Source organism: Tursiops truncatus, chromosome 18 (genome assembly GCF_011762595.2).
Source record: "Tursiops truncatus isolate mTurTru1 chromosome 18, mTurTru1.mat.Y, whole genome shotgun sequence".
NCBI classification, from domain to species: Eukaryota; Metazoa; Chordata; class Mammalia; order Artiodactyla; family Delphinidae; genus Tursiops; species Tursiops truncatus.
This window is the reverse complement of record NC_047051.1, coordinates 23,222,514-23,248,085: the sequence shown is the minus strand read 5'-3', so window position 1 is coordinate 23,248,085 and position 25,572 is coordinate 23,222,514. Positions and strand designations below refer to the sequence as shown.

The following is a 25,572-nucleotide window of genomic DNA, read 5'->3' as shown; positions in this document are numbered from 1 at the left end:
GCACTGCAGACTAGAAAATGCACAATAAATAACAATTTTGCACTTGGCAGGAGAATGAACAAGGTTATCTAATAAATCTTTTCTCAGTCTACCTTTTAACTCTAATTTCTGTGATACTTAGAAGGAATCATTAAAAGGCTGGAAGAAGAGGTTTTTCAATATCTGAAACTAGATATCATGCAGGTTTTTTTTAGACTTCTTAAAGGTTAAGCTACTCAAAGGCAGAAATTTCCCCTCGAAGAGTCCTTGTCAATTACTTTAAGAAATGGTCAAAGTAGTTTATCCATTTAGAAAAGCTCTTTTTAAACAACGTACTGAGCTAGAACTGTGCTTTGCTGTTGTTCTGTTTTTGTTCCCCTACACCTACCCAAGCCCCTAAGAACCAAGAATACGGTTTCTTCAGCCTGATAAAAGCCTTTCGTTCTTCCTTTCACTTCGTTATTCCTGTGACCTGCTTAACTTTAGTGCTATTTGCTTTCGGCTGCAAAGCCTCTCGAATACATGGTGCATACCCACTGTATCTCCTGTCTCACCACCTGAAACCTCAGCTTTCTCATTAATCACCCGATGAAACTATCCTTTGAAAGATTTTCAGTGACTATTTTCTCAGTCTTCGTACCATGTGATATTTGACATCACTGACTCTGCCCCCTTAAACCATCTGCCTCATTTGCTTCTGTTACATAAGAAGTCCTGGTCTTTTTCCTCCGGATTTTTTATTTCATCTTCATTGGTTTTTTTCTTCCCTCTGCGGGCCCCGTACACATGGATAAGAAGGTTACTTTCTCCTTTTATCCTCTAACTTTGGTACTTTTGCCAAAGCTCAGTCACCACTTTTTCTTCTCTGTTTCCTTTGATCAGAGTTCTTTCATTCTCACGGGTTCAACTATCGTCACACTTAACTCTTCAACTTCTGTTCCTTATCACCAACTGACCACTGGGTTTGTTTGCTTGAAATGATCACTTTCCATTTCAAATTCAGAACGAGAGGTGGTCATGAGGTGGTAGGGGACATACTACATGCTTAAGTTTTAGCCTTAGCTCTTCCACTAACAGTTAGTTGACCTGGGGCAAGTTACGTAACATCTTTAAGCCTCAGATCAGTCGTCTAAAAATGAGGGTGCTGGGTAGGGTCCACCATCTCTGAATAATGCTTTATGGAACCCCGTCAGCTCTACAGAGGTGACATGGAAGGTCCAAGGAGCAGATCGCTAGAATTCTCACTCCATTCCTACTTGCTTCTGTTTTATAATACAGGACTTCTATTTAAGGCTTCCTTAAAAGGAATGTCCTTATTTTGAAAAATGTGTGAATCCAAGTCCTTCCTGATGTGGTGGTTCTTCTAAACTTATATAATTTTACGGCCAACAATTCACCTCACATGTCAGACTGCATTTTCCTCTAACTTTTCTGTTTCTACTAGTAGCACCGTCATTCTTCCACTTGCAGGCCTTTGATTCATTCTCTTCTATCCCCTAAGGCCTCTCTAGACTTGAATTCTATCAAGTATCTGTGAAATGTCTCTCATTCCCCTTCCCCATTTCCACTACCAGTGCTCTACTGTCACTTCTCCTCGTTTCTTACTTGGACCACCCCAAGAACCTCCTACCCTGTCTATGCCTTTGGTTTCTTCCTCTTCCAGTCCACCTTACATGATATTACCAGATCAGTTTCTAAAATGCCGCTTTCATCTTGTCAATCTCCAATTTAAAACTCAGATGCTTTCTGATAACCCGTAGGAAAAACTCCGATGCTTTCCAATAATCCATGGGAAAATCAGATTGAGCCTGGCATTCAGGTTCAATCCTACCGATACAGCCTATCTCCTTTAGATGTTCTGTCCAGATACGTTCAGAGAAAGCTCTCTCCTTTTCTTCACCACCTCCTACATATATTTTTACACATAGCACAAGTCCCGTATCTCTTAAGGGCATTTATTCCAGGCTATTTGTACATTTTCCTTATCTCAGCACATTTCCCCTGTCACTTCTGTGGCAGCTGGCCACTTACACGTTTGGAATAAACTGAATCACCTGTGTTTGTTTCCTCAACAAAACCGCCAACTCCTTTAGGGCACTCACCATATCCAAGCAAGTGAGACAGCATGGCCGAAAGGGATCCGTGTTCTAATTCTGTCACCATTATTTATGTACTAGATAACTTTAGGCAGGGTATCTCTGAACTTTCTTTTACATAAATCATGGATAATAACCTATCCCTATCCTGTGCTGTGAAGACCAAATGTCATACGTGACACGGTGCTTTTGAAAACTATAACCTTCCAGGAAGGCATCACTATTATTACGATTGTTACTCACTTTTATTATCCTCAGGACTGAGTGGATACAGCACAGGTACATAATAAATACTTGGGGTACTAAATCTAGGTGAGAATTCTGTATAAGACCCTGACTACAATGATATAAAAACATGGATGCGAAAGTGATAAATTGTCATGGGATTCAAACTGTACATATTGTCTGTTTTCTAAATGTTCTGTGGCACTGTTCTTCTACTGCTATCCTTATACTTTAAAAAGAAATAAAAAGAAGTCTATGACAGGCAGATGCCATGTTGAAGAGCTATATGTAAGCACAGCCGCTAGCTGACTACTTGACTGAGTAACATACCAAACGACATCCTCCCCACACCACACACGTATGAAATCTACCCTGTGGCCCTCCAAGGGCTGGCGGGCCCTATAGCTCCTAGTGCAAGGTGAGTGGGGCCGTTGCCAAGGTCCGCATGGTAAAGATTCCTCATGTCACTTCCCACACCGTCACCACCACACCATAAGGCCTGACTCTTAGACATCACACTCCGTGGAATCAAGGGCCCTGTGGACTGTGGTCAAGATGCCAGTTAGCTACTCCAGTCTCCTTTACTCAGAATTTTTTCAGAGTACCCAAAGTAATCCAGCAAGTGACAGGCCAGTCTCCACCAACCTTCAGGGATTCCTCGTAAGATTAGAACCATGGTCGGAGGAGGAAGGGGGATGGGGATACGTCTCACACCTTCCTTTATGAGCCAGTGACTGTCACGCTGCAGGTGCCCAGTGGCTGATAACTGAAGGAACGGCCCACAGACAATGGCCTGGAATAGTGAAAAAAAAATGATGGATCTGGACACAGAAGACTGGTTCTAACGGCCACTCGCTGTGTAGCCTTGTTTCATGATTCCTGTTTGTAAAGAGAGGGATTTGAAGCAGATGAGCTCTACAGTGTCTTCGTGCTCCCATACTTCATCTCTGCTGTGTGCCCTTCTCCCTGACTTGGAGTTTCCCTTCAGAGTAAGGCAGCCAACGTGGTACTGACAAGGTTCACTTATCCTGGATTTCGGTGCCAATAAAATTAGAAGGAAGAGAAGAAGAAGAGGGAGGAAAAAAACATTTAAAAAGCAAATGGATGAGAAAAGGATTGATGAGAATGAGTAACTGAGTAAGCTTCAAAATTTCTTACGCTTCAAGGGAATGCAGGATCTCGGGAATTTTCTGTGGCTTAGAAGTCCCAAGGCCTCACTAATCTTACCAGTTGCTGAAGGTTGGTACTGCCAGTTCTGAGGGTCATGGGTCCCCACCCACCTGTCCCTTTTCGCAGAAGCCTTTGATGTCCAGGGTCTGCAGAGGGGAGCCTCCGAGGCCCAACAGGCTTCAGTCTCAGAGGGACCGTTTGAGAGCAGATGTGTGGAGCGCCGGCCCTCAGCCAACAGCTAGTGATTCATCACAACACTAGCACATTTTACACACTGGGATATGAGCCACCGCATTGGGCTTCAGTTGCTGGACTCAGACCCAGAGTGCATGCATTATGTCCTACGACAACTCCAAGATTTTCTAAGATTTCCACTTGCAAAGATTAAAATCAGTGAGAACTGGTTATGCATCATAAAAAGGACCCTTTAAGGGCTTCCCTGGTGGCGCAGTGTTTAAGAATCCGCCTGCCAATGCAGGGGACACAGGTTCGAGCCCTGGTCCAGGAAGATCCCACATGCTGCGGAGCAACTAAGCCCGTGCGCCACAACTATTAAGCCTGAGCTCTAGAGCCCGTGAGCCACAACTACTGAGCCCGTGTGCCACAACTACTGAAGCCCGCGTGCCTAGAGCCTGTGCTCCACAACAAGAGAAGCCACCGCAATGAGAAGCCCGCACACTGCAGTAAAGAGTAGCCCCTGCTGTCCACAACTAAAGAAAGCCCGCTCGCAGCAACAAAGACCCAACGCAGCCAAACATAAATGAAGAAATAAATTTAATTTAAAAAAACCTTTAAAAAAATAAAAAGGACCCTTTAAAAAAGAGAAAACTCACTGTGGTTTAGTTACCAGAGATATCCACGTAAAGCATTTCTCCTGGTGGCTTTCTTTTTAGATCACTCTTGGTTATATTTATTTAATAAACACATATAGTGCTTAATTGGTGCAGGTAGTATTCTAAGAACTTTACAAATATGAGCTCACTCAATCCCCCTAACAGCTCTAGGAGGTCAGTACATTTTACAGATGAGGAAAATGAGGAATGGAGAGGCCAAGGACTTGTCTAAGGTCACACAACTAGTAAGAAGCAGACTCAGGATGTGAACCGATGCTGTCTCACTCCAGACTCTTAACCGCCATGCTGGGCTGCCTCTCTTGAATGGACTGTAATGTCAGCCTATTACAGTCCTTGTCAACTGAAAAATGCCTGTTGACCACGGGGACGCCATCCTCTTCTGAGGGCTGCCAGCAGTCCGGGCCTCTTGGGGGGCCAGCAGGGGCTCCATACTGGCTGATGAGCGGTGGCTTGGGTGCAATCGTGAACGCAAAGGGGAGCAGAGCAGAAGGGCAGCAGGGGCCTGGCCCAGGAGCAGTGTTAGCTGGGATGGGCCTGGCTCTCTGCTGCTGTTAGGTGGTGACACCTTGTCCTTTGGCCAAGTGTGACTTGTAACCATGGTTACAACAGGCACGCAGTTTGGAAGATGTGTGCAGGGGAAAGCCGAGGTCGAGGCAGCGCTCCAAAGACCAAATGAGGGCCACGGGCAGGACCGGCCAAGCAGATGAAGAGACTCGGGCAGGGGGACTGGGGGAGCCCCAGCTATACCCCAAGTATGTGATAATAAAGCAGAACCACTGAGGTGATGGGATAAAAGAGAAAAGCGGGGGATACAGAAGCCATTCTAAAGGAAGAACGGACAGAGGAAAGAAAAGAATTAAAAACTTTTCAGCGAAGTCTGGACCACTAGCAGAATAATGATGCTAGAATCAGAGGTCACAAAGAATGAGAAGTACTGGCTCCAGTATTTCAGAAATACTGGATGTGAGGTCTTGGAAAGGTAGCGGGAAATATGGGTCATAGGCTCAGGATAGCATCTGGGCTGGCAGGGGCTCTCCAGCCCATCTGCCGTCTCTCCCCCGTCCCGCAGGTAACCGGGGAGTTGTCCTTGCCACCCTCAGAGTGTCTCTGCCTGGTCTTCATGTGCCCGCTCTACCTGCAGTCATTTCTCTACAAAGCGACAGTGTCCTCAGTTGCTAGCACAGTCCCCTGCACGTGGTAAATCTTCAACCAATATTGTTTGAAAGAATAAATGGTGGACTCTCGGTAATATTTGTTGAATGAATCTGTTATTACCCAGAGAGGATAAACTTCATAGGAGAGACCGACGGGCAGTCACAGGATCTGGTCAGTACCCGTGGCTGGGAGTGATTTCCCAGAAGTCTAGGAGAACTACGTATAATGGAGAGGGGAAGAAACAATGCAGTCGCTTCGGGTATTTTACATTCTTCTGGTCCCTAAATGTATTTGATGTAGCATCATTTTAAAGTAAAATAATTTCTTTACTACTTTACATTTAGACAGTAAAAAGTTAACTTTGAGTTTGTATCTATTATTAGTGCTTTCAATATTTTTTTTTTTTTTTTGCGGTACACGGGCCTCTCACTGCTGTGGCCTCTCCCGTTGCGGAGCACAGGCTCCGGACGCGCAGGCTCAGCGGCCATGGCTCACGGGCTCAGCCGCCCCGCGGCATGTGGGATCCTCCCGGACCGGGGCATGAACCTGTGTCCCCTGCATCGGCAGGCGGACTCTCAACCACTGTGCCACCAGGGAAGCCCTTCAATATGTTTTTAAATTAAATATTAACTTTTTTTTGGGAGACCATAATATAAGCTTATAAACTTTTCCCTTTCTTTTCCTGTTTAAAATTTAAGATAATTCTCTAGTTCACGTTCTTTTTTTTTTAACATCTTTATTGGAGTATAACTGCTTTACAATGGTGTGTTAGTTTCTGCTTTATACCAAAGTGAATCAGCTATACATATACATATATCCCCATATCCCCTCCCTCTTGCATCTCCCTCCCACCCTCCCTATCCCACCCCTCTAGGTGGTCACAAAGCACCGAGCTGATCTCCCTGTGCTATGCAGCTGCTTCCCACTAGCTATCTATTTTACGTTTGGTAGTGTATATATGTCCATGCCACGTTAATTCTTAATAATAACGTTTCTTGGTTTTCTCTTTACAAATATATATACTGGCAGAAAACGTACAGAATATAGATTTTAAAAATTAACTGGAATTCTACTGCTCAGATATAAGCACTATTAACATTCAGATATTTACCTTTCCTATTTTATATATAACCCTCCTCCCACATACTCATATATATAGTATTATGTAATATATATACACACACATGAATGTATATATATATAGTTGTGTGTATGTATATATATATAGTTGTTTAATTCTTATTTGAAAAAACAGGATTATCCCACATATACTTTTAACAAGAGAACCCTGATAAGAAAGAGGAATTTCAATTTTGTAATGTTTTCCATTAAAAACTAAGAGCATACTACTGCCTGGATCATAACTTAATTATGGCTATCACACTTCACACCAAGCTTAAACTATGGTCTCAAGCTGGTGATGAGATGCCTTTCTTTTGGCATAGTTTTGTGACAATCATATTAAATAAAACCTATGTAAAAATGAGAAAAAAATCTTTTGTATTCCTTTAGCTCCATTCATCATTTAAAGTGTAGGTTGTAGTGTTTTATTTTAGTTTTACTATATGCTGCCATAAATGTTGCCAAGTGAAAAAAAATACACTTGATCTCAAAAACAGTTGTGTGTTTCTCTTCAATACGTAAAAAAATGGAACCCATACTACTATATCCACACAAGTGAGGCTACCCTTCAGAGCCTGAAAAAGTACTGACATGAAAAATCTCCTTAACCAATAAAAATGGAGCAGCAAACAGAAGAAACTAAAGCGAAATACTTTAAAATGTATGTACGTGCATCCAGAATTAGTCAGTTTGATTCATCTTGTATGATACTGACTCTATTGTGGGTAAAGATTAATTGTATTATGGTGCTCTTGGCATGTTATTTTCCCAGTCCATTTCTCAATATGACATTTCGTATTTTTCTCTGCTACAAAGCACTCACTATCATAACTTTCACCTGCTGAGTTTACGTTACTAATGATAATATTAAAATTCAGAGTCTTTTTGACCTGTACAGAGGTAAATTAGGTCATGAGAATAGATGGGATGCAATCTGATAAATGGGAAAGAGAGACATTTAATTATTATTAAAGTAAAATCAAATTTTACAAGGTTTGCCAGCCATACTGTGAGATCTTAGTAAACATTAGATAGTCTCCCCTCCCTAACACCAAAATCCAATTCTCTCTTCTCACTGCATTCTTGCATATGCCACCTATGAGAAATAGTCCAAGAACAAAGTGGTCTGGATTGCTATGCATGGTTCATGGTGGATGTAGAATTTGGGGTCCTCTGAATTAAAAAATAGTATGAATAAGGGCAATGATTATAATACTAATCGTTAGCTCTTGCTGAGTGCCTGGTAGATGCCAGGTGTTGGTCCTGCTATTATCCCCATTTTACAGATGATAAAATCGAGGCACAAATAAGCTAAGTACTTTCCTCAGCTCACATACCTAGAGAGTAGTGGCTGTAACACCGGGCCCCAGGTAGCCAGACTTTGGAGCTATTAGTCTATACTGCCTTCTGTCCAAGTTACTTCTCAGGGAATCACAACTTCTGGACTTCGTTCAAGCCCCTAATCCCAGGCCAAGTCCTTTCCTTGCTGAGAACACTGAAGCCAGTGTTTGGTGATTTCCCTTTTCAGCACCTGCTGTCTCCACAAGGGGCCATGTGCTCCTTGAGGATGGCGACCAGGCTGTGATCGTGTGTGCTCCCAACACTCAGCACTCTGTCTACAACACTGCACTGCCCATTGTGTGGACTCGGGTGGACACAGGAGCAGCTAGTTGTGAGTCCGCCTATCTTTTGTGTATTCTCCAAATGGCTGTGATTTCTTATACACCAGAGCCTGGCAATTAGTAACTGTATATTTTCCTTTGGGGACTGAATCACAGCAAAGTTCACCATTTAGACTAAAGTCTCTGGACACCTCAGTTCAGTATAGTTCGATTAGAATTTCTCAAACCTCCCCCACTCTCTCATCCATCAAGTATGTATTGAGCACCTACTATATGGTTGGTTTTGTGCTAGATAAGATTCAAAGATAAGTAATAGTGGTTCCTGCTCTCAAAGAACCTAAGAGTCTAGAGCATGTAACAGGCATGTAAAATATATTGAAAGACGGTGTGAAGTAACTATGACAAGGGTTGGCCTTGGGGGCTGTGGAAGCCCCTAGCAGCACCTAATCTGAACTGGAGTGGACAGCAGGCAGCAGTTACCCAAAGTGTGGTCTACAGACGGATGGCCCTGGGAGCTTATTAGCAAATTCTCAGGCCTCAGCCCAAACCTTCCCAATCTCAAACTCTAAGGGGGGAGCCCAGCGATCTGTGCTTTAAGAAGCTCTCCTTTTGATTCTGTTGCTTACTGAAGTTTGGGAAGTATTGCCTTAGAGAACGTAAGACTCACAGACGCATAGCCACAGGCAAAGAAAACTTACACCAAATTAAAGCCGTAACGTAAGAAAGCTGGATGAGTGACCCCTACCACCTCAATTCTAACTTTCACAGTCGGCAAGACTTCTGTACACATCTGAAACTGAACTGCGACGAGATGTGCTTAATCCTCAAGATCACCTGCAGATAATATAGAAAAGGAAGTGTTTGCATTTCTCACCTAATCGGGCCAAACAGATTCACAGAGCTGTCTGAGGTGGCTGGAGTTTCTACCTCCACTCAATCATCGGTCAACAAGTGTTATAAATGTATTACAGATGTGCCCACCTCCACAGGCTCATCACTCTGTTAGGTTCTGTAACACATACCTACACATTACCTGCCCTTAAGGCACTTACACCCGAGTTGTGAAGCTAGGCATATCATAACTGGGTTGCTCAGAATGTTTGGGATAATGATAACTACTGTGGGAATATTTAGAAGATGGTAATTGATTTGGGCTGATCTTAGGATAAGACCCCAAGAAGTAGGAATTCAGCTGGGCTTCAACACAGCAGAATTTGCATTGCTGGCAAAAAGCATGACATGATAGATGGAGGAAAGCTGAATTACCAATAACAATATCTAATTATTTAGAGTTTTTCATGTATGGTGCACCTAGCCGAATTCGACCTGTTGACTAAAGTCATTTATTCAGGACCCCAGGTCAACAGTTATTCCCAATAGCAGGCCAACAGTTATTCTGTTCTTACCAAGGGGATCAACTTGAATATTGCTGTGTAAAATGTCCAGGAACAGGCTTCCCTGGTGGAGCAGTGGTTAAGAATCCACCTGCCAATGCAGGGGACACGTGTTCGAGCCCTGGTCTGGGAAGATCCCACATGAGGCGGAGCAACTAAGCCCGTATGCCACAACTACTGAGCCTGTGCTCTAGAGGCTGTGTGACGCAACTACTGAAGCCTGTGAGCCACAACTACTGAGCCTGCAAGCTACAACTACTGAAGCTCGTGCACCTAGACCTGTGCTCCACAACAAGAGAAGCCACTGCAATGAGAAGCCTGCGTACCGTAACAAAGAGTAGCCTCTGCTCTCCGCAACTAGAGAAAGCCTGGGCGCAGCAACGAAGACCCAACGCAGCCAAAAATAAGTAAGTAAGTAAGTAAATAAATAAATTAAAAAAAAAAGTCCAGGAACGATACCTAAGCTTACAGTGGTAAGACATGTTATACTTGTGTGCATGTGTGTCAGTGTGTGTGTACGTGTGGTGAGGGGAGTGGGGGATTAGACCCACATAGGTTTGGGGGCTTTACACAGGGCGCACTTACAGACCTTTCTCCTAGTTTCAAGTCATCTTTCTCAAAGCTGGCAATGGCAAGAAACTGTGCAAATTAGATTCTGAAAGTCTCATAAACATAAGTAGCTCATCAGCATACACCGAACAGTCTGGAAACTGTCCAGACAAATAAAGGCACTCTGAAATCTCACAAGGAAACTGACATAACAATAAAAATGACAGTGATGCAGCACATGGCCACGAATCTGCCCCACAAGGGCGATTTCAGGGCCGGGGAGGCTGGGGGTTAGAGGATTTTCATGGGGGAAGGAAAAAAAAAAGAAGAGAAATCTTAAAACAACAACAAAACCTATTAAGTGTTCCAAGGCTGACGAGTCTTTCTAGAAAGAACGTAAAATGTGAAGGCCTCTTCCACTGGGCAGGGGCAGGAGCTTTCCTCCCCAGCTCAACGTTTGCTCCGCCTGAATTAGGAAGACAGACATGGAGGGAGTTCAGGCTGAGGTGTGGCCTGAAGAAGTTCCAGGTGGCTACAAACAGGGTGCCTGGTGCCTGGGAGAGCAGGGTGGCCGGGTGCCCCTCTGGGCGGGGTGGGCAGGCCAGGAGGGAGGGAGGGGAGGCTGCATTTAGCTGGAACTCACCGCTGGGGCCGCTTCCCACCTCTCAGGTCCTAGACAGGGTTGGGGGAACGGAGAGGGGCGCCTCCGTCAGAGCAAGGCTGAACGAGTAGCACGCACTTCACTTGCTCATGGGTCCTCCGAAATGTCCAAGTAGTATTTCCAAGTCTGACCTTTGTAGTTACCCCCAGGAAGCCCATCAATATTGCATCTGCAGATTAATATCTGAGTTGTCTGCTTCGAATTCCAGGATAGACTTCTTTCGGGGTAGAGTTTTCATGACGTGGGCACAGTCATGCAACTACAAACACACCTCTGGTGAAGGCCATGTCACTTCTCGAGCTGGCAGGGATGGGTGGGATGGCGGCAGCAGCAAGTGATGAAACTTAGGAAAACTCTTCCCGGCACAGTCTTCTCCGCCCCTCTCCCCCTTTTTTCTTCTTTCCGCCTTTCCACCTACTTTCCCCTTCTTTGTCCTCGTCCTTACACATTTCCTCAAAGAAATACCACTGTCTAGTGAGTTCTGTGGCACTGTGATGGATGAGGTCTGGAGACGAGCAGTGTGTGTGGTGAGAGAACGACTGCCCTGTGCGGCGTTACACAACCCTCCTGAGACCCAGGGAGTGCTGAGCAGAGAATCCTCGCAAGACCAGCGTCAAGACGGTGAGCCGAGCAACGCTCGCCCCAGCCCTGGCCGGCACGTTTCACACCTCTTCCTTTCCTGGTCTCTGTGTTTAGCAGAAACTAGGAGTGTAGAAATCACTGGAGAACATTTAATGTTCGAAAAACAACAGCAAGTGTCTAGGAAGCCCTATAGCTCCTGAGAAACAGAGAGAACTAACACCAGGGGACGCTCATCTCCTGGTGAATCCCTGTTCCCTGCTGTTTTCAGGTCACTAATCCTGGTGATATGTCAGCAGGAACCGAAGCTGTGTGAGAGAAGGAGGCGCCCCACTTTCCCCTACCATCTTCCAGAGGCACTAGAACAAAGTGCCTCTGTCCACCTTTTGGGCTCCTGGCTTTTTTCACAAATGCTCCTCAACTTTCTTCCTGTTCCGTTTTGAGCAGCACATCAGGCAGTGCTAAGCTGTATCTCCCGGGAGGCCCGGTTCCTGTGACTGAGCTCTCTAGGTTTATTACACTTTAAAATGATATTGCCTGCACTCAAGTCATGTCTGTATATCCCTGTGTGCATCTCTTGTTGACGGTTTTGAGTTTCCATGTATCTTCCTGGCCATATTAGAAATAAAAAGTTAAGGTTCTGTTTGGGCTTAGAACTCATGTTGTCCTTGTACTTGGACATTCTTCTCAATCTCATGTATTCTCTGGAGAGGGTGGGTAGGGGTGGCCTGGGTTTGGGATCCACACAGAGAACAGGTTCTGCCATCCCTAGACCACCAGGAAGACGCTCTAGTTCACAGCACAAAACCCCCAATAACATGTCTCAGTATCATTCTTCTAAATCATTCACGAAGGCTATACCGTTTGCCTCTCTCTGCAGAATGTAGACATTCTTGGGAGCCGTTTTCATCTCCTGTTGAAGAACTCAGTATCCTCTCTATGTGGTCACATTCAGACAATATTACTGGTTGTCTATCTCATCGGTTGTCTATCTCATCACTTACCATGTAGGGGCTGAGCTTTAATCTTTGTAAAGAGTTAGTGGATCTCCCTCTATCCCTAAATCCCATTCAAATGGAAAAGCATCCCCATTTCAAAAGTGCTTCAATGGTGGATGGACTAACTAATACACTGTTAAAGAATACTCATTGCACACTATCCAGGACAGCAAAAACAAATACTATTTTAAAGTGCCACAGCAGGGACTGATTCAATACACTACAGCACATCTGTGGCATGAAGTATCAGGCAGTCATTAAAAGTTGTACTAAGAAAACATTTAATAACGTGGGGAAATGCTCATGATTTACAATGAAAAAAAATGTATGGCTGTAAAACTGCCCATATAATATGCTGTAAATTTGGTAAAAGTGTATATATGTGCACACAGGCGAGGCTGAGGGAAACACAAGACAGTGTAAACGCTAATTTCTGAGTGGTAAGATTGCAGATGATTGTTTTCTTTATATTTTCCACAAAAAGAAAATGGCTCTTTTAAGATAAGAGCATTTGTGTGTGTGGGGGTATTGGATTTATAAAAGTTACCAATCTTCCATTCTAAACAATTGCTTTTGCTTCTGCATCACGTAGGATTATCATTAACCTTTTGGGGGAAGTATATTTGTCTCCAGAGTGGAAAATTTTGGTTTCAGATCTTGATTTTAGCTATATAGGTATCCATGTCTGTGTCAGACCATTTCAGTCAGCACTGAAATTTATGTCTACTTTGGCTGCTTTTGTGTCTCCAAACCCAACCTGTCAGCTTTATTAAACATGCACTAATCCTATTACATGCTCCAAATCCTCTAATGGCCAAGCAGGTCCTATCAGCTCCCGTCCTGACAAAAAGGCCTAACTGTAGGCCCAGCTCCAGCTGTGGAAACACATGGCGGGTTGGCAGTGAAGCTCCTGGTAAGGAAACTTCTCGAGTGTTTACTGGAACCAAAAACACTAGCCCTGAAGCCAGCTTTGTCCAACTTTGACAGCAGTTCCCTCTCTAATCCTTCCTTGGGGCACATGCTGAGAAGAGAGTTTATGAACAGGGTCTCCTCCGACCATCAGTCCTTTCCGAGGGGGCTGGGTTGGGATGTGTGTGGTTTTTTTCACGTGCAATTCTGGATTTCACAGCAAATGGTGGGGATACGGCTAATTCACAGCAGAAAACATGGTAAACCAGCTGGAAGAAGGCAGCTGGGTGGGTGCAGGAGGGTGGAGTCGGGGTAGAGGTGGGAACGGAAGCACCAGCAGAAGAAAAGCAACGTTACAGAGGCTGTAACTGGAACAAAAGGCCAGAGGCTGGGTGTGAGCATTTAATATGTGAATGGGGCCATACATTACAGGCTAAAGGAAGTATCAGTCCATGAAAAGTCCCCCTTCTTGATTTTAGACATCTACAGAGCAAGGCTGACCCCAGGCAGCTACAGACATGGGTCCGTCTCTCTCTGAAGGAAGACAAAGTGGCTACTGATTTTCCAGTTGCGATTTTCAGGGGTCTCAAAGCTCCCTACAGACCTACACGTATATACCACTCCCCTCAGACTCTCCTCCCCATGGACCCAATCCTTCCAATAAAGGTCTTGTCTCCAGAGAGTTTAGGGAAACGTGCAAACCAGCTACCTCAAGCCCATTCATTATTCGCACTGTGATATTGACCCAAAGGTGGAGAATGAGTCCTGATGGAATGAGACAGAGGACAAGCCAGTTTTGGTGAGATCGGGGCACGATGACAGAGTCAGCTCCATGTGAGGCAGGAACCACGTCTATATTAGCCACCGATGGATTTCCAGAACCCAGCACAGCACCTGGCACGTGGAAGGATGGAGCAATAATAATACCCAACGCTTCCCGGCCATGTCAACACTGCCTAGCAATGCTCACAATAACCCTATGCGTTAGCTGCGGTCACTACCTTTGTTTTAGAAGTGAACAAAATGGTGGTGCACGGTGCAATGAATGGCCCAGGGTCCCCCAGACAGTAAATGGCGGAACCGGGACTAAAGCCAGGCTACTTGGTGCCCAGATCTGTTCTTAATCTCTACACTCTGCTGCCTCCTTCAATGAAGACTTGTTGATTTACTGAGTCCAAAAGGGATGGAAGGTGAAGTAAGTCAGACAGAGAAAGACAAATATAATATGATATCACTGACATGTGGAATCTAATTTTTAAAAAATGATACAAATGAATTTATTTACAAAACAGAAACAGACTTACAGATAGCGAAAACAAACTTACGGTTACCAAAGGGGAAACGTGGTGGGGAAGGATAAATCAGGAGCTTGGGATGAACATACACACTGCTGTGTATAAGATAGATAACCAACAAGGATCTACTTATAGTACAGGGAACTCTACTCAATATTTTCTGATAACCTCTATGCGAAAAGAATCTAGACAAGAATGAATATATGTATATGTATAACTGAATCACTTTGCTGTACACCTGAAACTAACACAACAATGTCAATCAACCATACTCCAATAAAATTAAAAAAAAAAAAAAAAAAAAAAAGAAGGGCTTCCCTGGTGGTGCAGTGGTTGAGAGTCCGCCTGCCGATGCAGGGGACACGGGTTCGTGCCCCGGTCCGGGAAGATCCCACATGCCGCGGAGCGGCTGGGCCCGTGAGCCATGGCCACTGGGCCTGTGCTCCGCAACGGGAGAGGCCGCAACAGTGAGAGGCCCACGTACCGCAAAAAAATAAAATAAAATAAAAAATAAATTAAAAAAAAAAAGGGGGGATGGAAGACTGTGTTGGAACACAGACTGGGGGCCTTTGTACAGCCTCAGGCAGTGAGATGGTGAGAAGAAAGACCCCCAGGGGCCGGAAGCACTGTGGCGTCTGCAGTCTCACCCCCGGTATCTGCAGGCGCACGCTCCCTGGGCCGGTGCTCCAGTTCCCTGCCATGCAGCCTGTGGAATGGTGCGAGGGAGGGACAGACCTTTGTGCTGAGGTGTTCCTTACTGTCTCCTCCAGTTCAAGGTCGGGGCCTCCAAGAACAGGCCAGAAGCTACAGGAGGGAAGGATAGAGCCTGAGTCTTCTTGTATTTGACTATGGTCCCAGTTTCCTGTGGGGTTTTTCTTTTTCTTTCGCCTTGTTTGATACATCAGTATGTATATACCCTCTTGTGCTTAACGCACCCAAAGGATGGTAAGCACGTTCTGCAACTGGGCCAAGGGCTCGATGCTAGCAGAGGTTCCACCATAGGCATCATTAGAATACACGGTTAACGGTCGCTTTCTGCCGCAGCGTGTACTGAACTTGAAGACTGTTCTGCACACAGCATCTCTTCCGTATGCTCTTAACGTCGTCACTCTGACAAATGTGAAGACAACTTGAGGATTTACTTACTTACAGAGGCAACGTGAAAAACTGAAAAATCTTTTCTCTTTTGTGTTTTTGTTTTATTGTTGGGTGGGAAAGGTGTTCCACTAGACAGTGGTAACCTTCAGTGCCACAGATGCAACCTCTTTCCAGACTGCAAATGATTTTTGTAACTCCAGTGTGTGAGCCTGAATTATGCAAGTAGAGGAGGGGGCGGTAAAAGCTTTCCTGTAGCAGAAACAAAGAGGGGGGAGAAAAAATTCACGGAAAGCTTCTAGACCGAATTGTTCTATACGTTGCCGGCTTAAGTAGCTACTTTATTTGATCCCTCCTAGCTGTTCCTGCATTTCTTGCATCCTCTCCTTTCCCTTCCACTTTCTCGCCGAGCATATGCAGGTTAAGGATCATGGGTGGTGATACCTCTGGGAGGTACCTGGGAGGAAGGTCATCAAAAGAGATGCAAGGTGAAGACAGATATCAAATTAATTACATTCAACAAAGTAATGAATAGTAAATTTAATTTTAAATTAAAATTTAAAAGTTTTTAATTTAAGATTTTGATATCTGTTATACATAATGACCAGGGACCAGGTTAGTTATTCAGCAATCCTAGGGGTTAAGAGAGAGCTTGGAGACAGAGACCAAAAGAAAAGTCATAGCTTTGCTTTTGAGGAAAGAAAATTGGTTTTGGAATAGCTGAAATCTCTGAAGGATCTGTACTAAAGGCTAGTTTTAAACTTGGGTATACTAAAATATATCCAGTTCCAAATACAAGAAAAAACCTGCTTCAGATCTTAAGTGCAGTCCTCTTGGAGAAAAGGCCTTTGCAATTGATCTCAGCTTCTGGCTCCAATGCTTTTAGATTAGCCTTTCAGAAACCTCTTCTCATGGGCGTGAGCTCACAGAAGGTCTTGCGCATGGGGACAAGGGTGGGCTTTGTAAGGGCGCCTCTGTTTGGGGACCTCAAGAATACTGAACAAGGTGTTGGTCAGATACTGTCCTTGCCCAATAAAATATAAAAACAATAGAAAATAATTAGTAACTGAGGGACTCTAGGTGCGGCTACTCTCATAAGCTTAGCTCTTGAGACTTAAATAGGCAAAAGAGTTACTAAGTTGCAAAACCGGACACATCTTTTTTTTTTTTTTCCCGACACATCTTTGAGTGGCAGGTGTGCATCTGTCACGCTAACATTCTGAATGCCTGACAATTCTGTTAAGTCTAATCTCCCCGCCAGACTTCATGACACAGCTATTAATATACAGAATCAACCAGAAACAAATCTGAGCCATGCAGACCAGGATTTATGGACGTGTTAATTACGGCATTATTTATAAAATTTAAAAAAAAAAAGGAAGTTAAACGCCTAACACATAGGCACGTGGTTCAGTTAGTTCATATCTACATTACACAGCCATTAAGAGCCATGTCTCTGAGGAACATTTACTGACAAGAAGAATACTCACGGTATAATGAGAAATCAATAAGGTACAAAATGGAAGACACCGTGATCATATTTATTGGTTCATTTATTTATGGTTTTTTCCCCTCTGGTCGTATGCATGCACGCGACTGGGAAGAACTAAAATAAAATACTGATGGTGACTATCTCTGAGTAATGAGATATTAGCTTATTTTTCTCTACCTTTGTATACTTTTCTGTAATTTTCCAGTTTCATACAAACCTTTTCCTTTTCCAATAAAATATACTGCTTTAAGAAAGCGATTGTTAATTCTCACAAGAATACCTAGCTAAGCCAGCACCAGTCCACTATATGATTATTATTAATAAATGATAATGTACACAGCTCCTATCCCTGCATATGCGTAATCATGGTGAAAAAAAATCAATATGTCTCAGTCAGTAACGTCTGGGCCAGAAGCTTTAAAGCTCATGATCTGCATTAAAATTCATCCTGTCAGAGCACTACCTACTGTAGTGAATATTCTGATATTGATGCATGAAAAGGGAATTGATACTTGTCAAGGACGTACTCTGGGCCAGGTGTTTATATATGGGGTTTTGCTTAGTACGCTTCTGGATGAGGAAACTGAAGTTCAAAAAGGTCAAATCACTGACTCTGGTCACATGACTCCTCAGTGATCAAAATGGATTCAAACCCTCTCAGTCTGGCTTGAAAGCCCCCTCTCCTTTCACCACCACAGGGCTGGTGAAAACTTCAGATGACACGTAGACTTCATTTCAGACATTTAAAAATATCTTAAAATATTTTGCTAGCACTCCGACCGTGTGGCCAAAATAACTGACCTTTGTTTCTTTTCTTTCACACAACCTAGTGGAGGTGCTGGGGAAACTACCCAAAGGAGACAACATGACAGACAGAAAAGAGAAGGACAGGTGAATAATCCACCTACTGGGAAACGCTTGAAAGAACAGGCAATTTTTAGAGTTGCGCAAACTAGCCTAGCCCTCTGCTCGGTGAGGGAGGAGGCGGCCAGCTGAGATGTCGGGCAAGTGCTACCAGACTCCATCAGTCCACAAATCTCTCCCCGAACCCGCCCCAGTGGGCAAGGTGCTGCTCCTCTCTCCTGCTTGGCCTGACTGAACCCCATTTCTCAACGGTCATTTTGGGGGGTTGATTACAAAGCACACGTTATGGATTCTAGAGAGGATTTTTTTTTTTTTTTGGTACGCGGGCCTCTCACTGTTGTGGCCTCTCCCATTGCGAAGCACAGGCTCTGGACGCACAGGCTCAGCGGCCATGGCTCACGGGCCCAGCCGCTCCGCGGCATGTGGGATCCTCCCGGACCGGGGCACGAACCCGTGTCCCCTGCATCGGCAGGCGGACTCTCAACCACTGCGCCACCAGGGAAGCCCTAGAGAGGTATTCTTAGACGTTAAAAACTTTCCTCTAAGAGAGGACGACAGACCTTAAAGATGATCTCTTTTCACTCTTTCCACTTAACAATATATACCTTTTGACATTTCTCAAGAAAGAGCCTACAGACTAGATATTGTGTTAGGCCTATCTTTCCACATAGCATCTAACTGAATTCAATCAGCAGATGAGTTTGTAATCCTAACAACATCCCATATAGTTAGAACCTCACCATCACAAAGTGCTTCCAAATCAGTGATATCATTTGCTTCTCACAGTAAACCTGAAGGAAGGAAAGGGAGGTAATGTCACCCCCATTTTACAGATCAGGAAATTGAGACATACTGCCACTTTGTCTGGCTTATTGGATTAGACAGCAGCTTCCTTGGGAGGCACAGAGGGACTGACTCTGGGGGGTGGGGTGCATATGAAAGTTTCAAAACGTGGCAGTAATGTGTCTCTGGAAAACAGGATCCTGAAAAGGGGTTTTCGGGTAAGGATGGGGTAATGAAATACTGGAGCAGGAAGACAAACACTACTTGGGTCACACTGTTGCCTGTGGAGAGCTCTGGGTGAGTGGCTTCCTTCCCTAACTTTCTGCTTTCTCAGTCCTATCTATTCTTCAAAGCCAAACCCAAATCCCACCGATCCAGGAGCCGTTCTTGAGTATCCAGCACAGAGAAACCATAATAACAACACCTCAAGATTTCCATGTGCCCTAGCTCATTACATCATGAAAAGCTGTTGAGGTAGGCTGCACAGTCAGTTTTACAAATGAAGAAAATGAAGCTCAGAGGTGTTCAGTAACTTGTCAAGCTGACACGGCTAATAAGCAGCAAAGTCTGGATTTCAAACTACGTCAAATCACAGCGGCCTCACCTTCCTGTACATGTATCACATCTTGTTTATTGCCTGCCCACGTGTCCCTTAGTTCATCAGCCTTTTGCTGTAAGTTCTTTGAGGGCAGACCCCAAGCCTTATATTTCTTTCTAACCACCCCCTCCCACAGTTAGCAGAGCCCCATGTACACAGTAGGTTCTCAATAAGCATCATATGTTAAATATCTGTTTGGTAGGAAGAGTAGTTATTAAGAGGGATTTTTCGGTACTCTGAATGTCAGGGTCTCTGCTGTATATAATTAAAACAAGAGTGAACATGGAATGTATAATTTCTCCTCGCTCTAGCTTAATCAGGCATTCATTACCATGTCTGATTCTGTGTTATGTAAAAAGAACTGCTTAGTGAGCATTTTCTATGAAGAGGATAGTCAAATACATACAGATATCAAAGAAATTTTTAAAAAAGGCGAAAACAAAACCATCCAACATATGGAGAGACAATGATCTACATGGCGTACTGTTTCACCTGAGACTAAAGAACTTCCAAGGCAAAGAGAGTACTTGGCTAATACTGGGAAATTCAAGGTACACCCAGGAGGAAGCAGAGTGCCAAGTGGGATCCTGTACCATTAGACTCTGTCTCAAGAGGACGGATGCTCTATGCAACTGATCAGGGTCAGAAACAGAGAAAAGTACGCTTTCAAGGGCTTTTCTGGGAAAAGGGGTTTGCTTTGAAACCTCTTCAGCATAGCAGCCATTTCACTACCCTCTTCATTGCCAGGCAAACTTAATAAAAACACATGCAGTATACAATTTATTACCCTGTTGGGTCTCATTCCATTTGCCCTCCCAACACCTCATTGGTCTATAGCTTTGAAAATATAAAGGACTCGAATAAATTCATTGAGATGAGAATTTTTATGATAGAGCTTAGCTCAAGTACTCCTATGTCAACATCTGGTAACCTAAGCTAACAGTACCTACCCATATTTTACTGCCAAACCACACATTAGTAATCTTAATAAGCCGCTGAGACGCAGGGATCTGACTTCCTTTGTGTTAAAAAGTGCCACATTCTCGTGGGCATTCAACCAACACCAAGCAAGAAGAGCAAACCCCAGGTTTGTGGTACCTACATTTGTGTCCTCATGGCTGTGGCCATTGGTCTCGACCAACTCCTTGGTACCCTTCAACTGCAGATTTTAAGAAAAAACAAAACAAAAAAACCCAAATGAATAAGTAAGCATTATCTACTAAGTGTATATCATCCTGTTAACCCTGATTTATCTGAGGCTGCCCTTTATGAAACTTCCAACAAGAAATAACAGATGGAGCACATAATTCTAACGAGTCTTCCTGAAACCAGTTTGAGACCAACATTCTACGAAACCTGATGGCTGGCAAGAAATAAATGGGCCTTGGTCATTATTTTTAAATAATAAAATTAGAAAGCAGTTCCACAGGCATAAAATTCATTCTTAAGAAGAATAAATGATTCCATTTTCTCGTTGTATTGCTATTAATTTAAACCCGGCAGTGTTTGCAAGTTGCCACCAGCTAAATGATGTTATAGAACAATTGTTCGAGAATTATGTTATTTCCCCTTGTTTTAACATGCCGCAGTGCTACTGTACGTGTCCTCCTTGAGAACCTATTTGAATGACTGACATGGTTTCTGGAGGTCTAAAACAAGACGATTTGCTTCTTTTTGGAAAGGAAGAATTGGGAACACATCTCCTTGGTCACTGAGGCATCAGAAGAAAAGCTATTTCTCAAATGAGATTTTTAACAGTGAACATCTGAAAATGCCTCTCCCTCAGAAGGCTTAGGAGTCATCAGTTATCGGGAGATTTCTGGAAACCTTTAATTGGCATTTTATCCTAGCCTGACTTGAAGCAGACACATGAAGACAGAGAATACGGGCAAAGGGGAGCAGGCCTTGCAGCTGTTTGCTGGTACTTCTTCCTGGCCTATTGTGCTTAGGAAGCAGCATCTTCTGCATCCTCTTTTTTATGCCTAAAATATTCATGGTGGGATATAAATGCGTAAAGTTTGAAAGAAAATAAGTGCACCGCCCATGTGTTTGATTCAAATGTTGGTTCTTTCGGGCTCTTGGTACACGTTGAAATGAAAGCGTCTTTGATTTTTGTCAGGCGATCTCAGACTCCCAGCAAGAAAACCACACGCTCTCCGTGCCAAGAGAGAGGCTCTGCCGAAGCAACGGCGCCGTGGAGGAGCTGAGTGTGGGGCAGCCGGCTGTGGGCCAGTGGGGCAGATTAAGACTCACCTCCACATCACGCTCCTGCTTGAGAAAGAGGCATGCTGCCCTGCGTTCTCTGGGGCTACACCACTGATGCTTCTACACATAACAAAGACAAGGGAGCACAGGCGATGTGTGATACACACGAGAAGAAAAAGTGCGCCTCAGTGACAGCAGCGCCGTCTGTTATCAGAGGGCACAAAGGGACTTAAAAACCCCTCTCTGTTTTCCTGTCTTAAGGGTTTCTTTTCATAGGTGTTCCTCATCTTCTCCTTTTCATCAACCCTCTCTGCTTGTCCCACCTTGTAACTCGTGCTTCTGGGAGTGAAGAGCGGGGTTGGCTCAGAAGAAGGTTTTGTTACTTCTGCCCTCGATGGCCTGGCTCCCTGCTGTCTCCGGAGCTGCTGGTCTCCTCCAGATGGAGGGGCTAACGTCTTGTCTGAGGATACCTGGGCTTGGGAACAGGCTCCAGGTGTTGGAAGCTACCACCTCTGTGAAGGACATGAAAGGCAGGAGCCAGTGGGGCCTGGTGGGGCCTGGTGAAGCTGCATCTTAGCAAACAGAGAGCTTAGGGAGTGAGCCTGCCTTCCCTGGGCTGAGGGCTACGGACGGTAAGGGTCTGCCCTCACAAACTGTTCCTTCTTTTCAGGATTTCCATCAAGTGGTAGTCACGTTAAACAGCAAAATTCCACGTCTTCAGAGCAGGATATATCTTTTCCTGTGTGTGTGTGTGTCTATATAATACTGTAAGTCCCCTACATACGAACGAGTTCCGTTCCGAGAGCGCGTCTGTAAGTCCAATTTGCTTGTAAGTCCAACAAAGTTAGCCTAGGTACCCAACTAACACAATTGGCTATATAGTACTGTACTGTACTGTAATGGGTCTATAATACTTTTCACACAAGTAATACATAAAAAACAAACAAACAAAAAATAAAGAAAACATTTTTAATCTTACAGTACAGCACCTTGAAAAGTACAGTAGTACCAGCTACATCACGGCTGCTTTTATGCTTGCTTTCGGACATCCTGGGCTTGAAATAAAGATACTGTACTACTGTACTCTATACAGTACTGTACAGTAAAGTACGCAAAAGCACGGCCACTTGAAGAGGATGCACGCACGTGACAACGTACGCCAGACATGTGAACTGACTTATGTGATTGGACAGGCGAACGCACATTTACATCTTCGAAAGTTCTCAACGTGAAGGTTCGTATGCAGGGAACTTACTGTAGTGAGAGTCTAGGCCCAATCAAACCTCTGGGGGGTGAGGCCATCTGTTTAGGCCCTATCTATGCAGGCACTGAAAAGGTGTTTGCACGTATAGCTACTCTACACAAGTCCAAAGAAAGCTTTCTAAGGCATTGTTTAGAGAGGCAGAGGTGTGTTTTTAAATGTATGTCTGTGTGTGGCGGGAAGCTACAGGGAGATGGAAGGAACGTGTCCACTGCCTGCTCTCATCTACAAGGATGACAGGGGCACCGGGCAAGGGGCTCTCGGGAAAACAGGCTGGCGGCGAACAGCACCCAAATGGCTGCTGTGGGCTCTCTTAGGCTTATGTATTCTCGGTGCCCTTGCTTGTAAAGGAGCCATCCCATTACTACAGCAGATTTAAAAACGCTTCCTTTCCAGTCAGATTTCCTAGGTTTTTAATGATTTTAGTTGTTCTGAATCTTGTTCATGTTCCCCATTTATCTTTTTTTTTTTTTTAAGTAATGGAGAACGAAGTGTGATGCTTTACCAAAGCCTGTGTACGCACGTTGCTCTTTAAAAACGCATGCCGTGACGACAAGGATGTAGCAATGAATTCTGCAAAACTTAGCATCTATTTTTATGACTGGAGTTTGGAGTCTGAATCAAAATAAACGATCTGAGTCATTTAGAGAAAGGAATTCACCCCTCCTCATCCCAGTAAATCAAGGAGGCAGAGAGAGAAAATGTAAAACAACAAAGCTCAGAGCTATGTCTGTCCGATCAGGAGCAAATCTGGACCAAATCAGCTCTCCTTTGTTGAAAGCCTTTGAATAATGTAAAAGAAGAAAGAACAGTGACTGCAGGTCTCTTAGACAGTAGGTCATTGTGAATTTAGTCATCAATATTTTTTCAGTTCAATCTAACTTATCCAAAATCATATAATGTAAGCCTCAGTCTAAGTTACTGAATCTATCTTAATCGTATAAAGGTAACGATTAGCTTTAGAAAGCATTTTCCTCCAAAGCTATAAAAGCTTATAAACGATCTAACATCTTCACTTGTCCCTCACAATTCACTTATACTTTTAGGGGAAAGTGACTGACAATATATTTTGAGTCCAAACCATTAAGAAGTTAAAAATCACTTGTAAAGTGACTGAGTCACAGCTGACTAGGCTCATATGCTTCCAACTTCATAGTTTTTTTAAAAAAATATCACTTTTGAAGTTATATATGTTGTGCAGAGGACCTCCTCATCTACCACTGTGAGTGAAAATTTTAAAGCAACCTAAATTTGACTACCCCCAAAGGGCTACGGTTACTCTATGTGATTTTTTTTCCCCTTCCATTTGCCGTTCATTACATCATGGGCGGCATGTGAAGGCCAGAAATAGGAAAGCATTTCAAGAGCTTTCTCAGCTTCTTGCGTGTAGGTACTGGGCTTAGATTTCACTCAGCTGCCGGGCGATCCATCTCACCCTGCTGTACGACGATCGTTTCAAATTTACTTATCAACGTCGGGCCACACTTTAGTATCAAAGAAAGCCAGGATGAAACGTTCAGATTTACAAACTTCATATGAAAGGTCTGTTGCTCACCCTGGTTAGATAAGTGCCCTGATGCACAGGGGAGAGATTTTTTTAAATGTCGCTATGAATCAGCCCTTCTGATTCAGATGTCTGCAGGACTGTGGGCTATGCTAAACTCATTTTCCTTGCGATGAGACTTAAAAGGAAACTAGCTGCTTGCTGTGAAATTTATCTGCATTGCCAATGTTTTAAAACTTTATCGAAATTCATTTGTCTTCTGGAAGAAACGTTCACACATCGCTGGGGGGCTTGGGTGGTCTAAAGAGGTACCAGAGTGAAAGCAGAGACGCTGCAGATGAGATGATAAATTCTACCCAGCAAAGCTGCTAAGAGGTGGGGAGGGTCCAGGCTGGTCATTTCGAAGATTAACTGCAGCAGTGTTTGCATGTGTGTCGAACACGGGGGAGGCGTGTGTCCGTGTCTGAACTAATTCACGAGGCAGAGCTGTTGCATTCACTTACTTGTTCCTGGAGGACTTTGAGTAATGCCTGTGTGTGTGACTGCTCTTCCTTTGCTTGTTCCAATTCTGACTTTTTGTTGTTTAACTCCTCCTGGATGGTCAGCAATTGCTGTGAAAAGGATATTTAGGATAAGTAGGATTGAAGGCCAATGGAATACTGTAAGATATTGAAAACATCCATTCCAAAACACGAGGAAAAGGTTTGTACGTGTCTTAAAGCTTAATCCAGACTTCAGTTGACCTTTTTTAAATGTCTGTTTCACACACACACCCCCCGTAGTGTAACGAGTATGCAGTTAATGCCACAGTATCAGGCTGTTTGTGACACTGATGCACAACGCTTGTTTCAGTGTTTGTGAAGGCACCTTTATATTCCTTTAAACAGATGCGTATCTGTAAAAATATGTAGAATAGTGGTAAGAAACTAAGACACTGACAGCTGAAGAAATTAAATCATAAAGACACTTAAAATAATGAGTCAACTTGTCCGAGGTTACATCATTTTACATATGACCCTAGAGCTAGCGTCCCAGTAGCTCTGTAAAGCTGCTTCCCCAGGTGGCTGGGAGCACAAAAGAGCCTTTTACCTTCTCTGTTATGATGGTGATGTTTTATTAGATCAGCAGGACTGAAGTCCGAACTGCAATCAATGTATCAGTC

At 43.9% G+C, this 25,572-nt stretch overlaps 1 protein-coding gene across 12 annotated transcripts in view; it reads right to left on the bottom strand.

Moving 5' to 3' along the window:
• Positions 1 to 25,572, bottom strand: part of ENOX1 (ecto-NOX disulfide-thiol exchanger 1) — a 610,449-nt gene that overhangs the window by 40,239 nt on the left and 544,638 nt on the right. For 9 of the 12 annotated variants that reach the window (XM_073795219.1, XM_019936501.3, XM_073795220.1 and 6 more), the window contains 2 exons: positions 24,914 to 25,021; positions 20,543 to 20,599 (listed from right to left, as the gene is read on the bottom strand). The exons of 1 other annotated variant lie outside the window; for it this stretch is intronic. In XM_073795219.1, the coding sequence (XP_073651320.1) occupies positions 20,543 to 20,599; positions 24,914 to 25,021 (165 nt within the window). The remainder of the gene's footprint in view (positions 1 to 20,542; positions 20,600 to 24,913; positions 25,022 to 25,572) is intronic. 2 more of the 12 variants (XM_073795222.1, XM_073795221.1) reach the window with 2 other exon arrangements.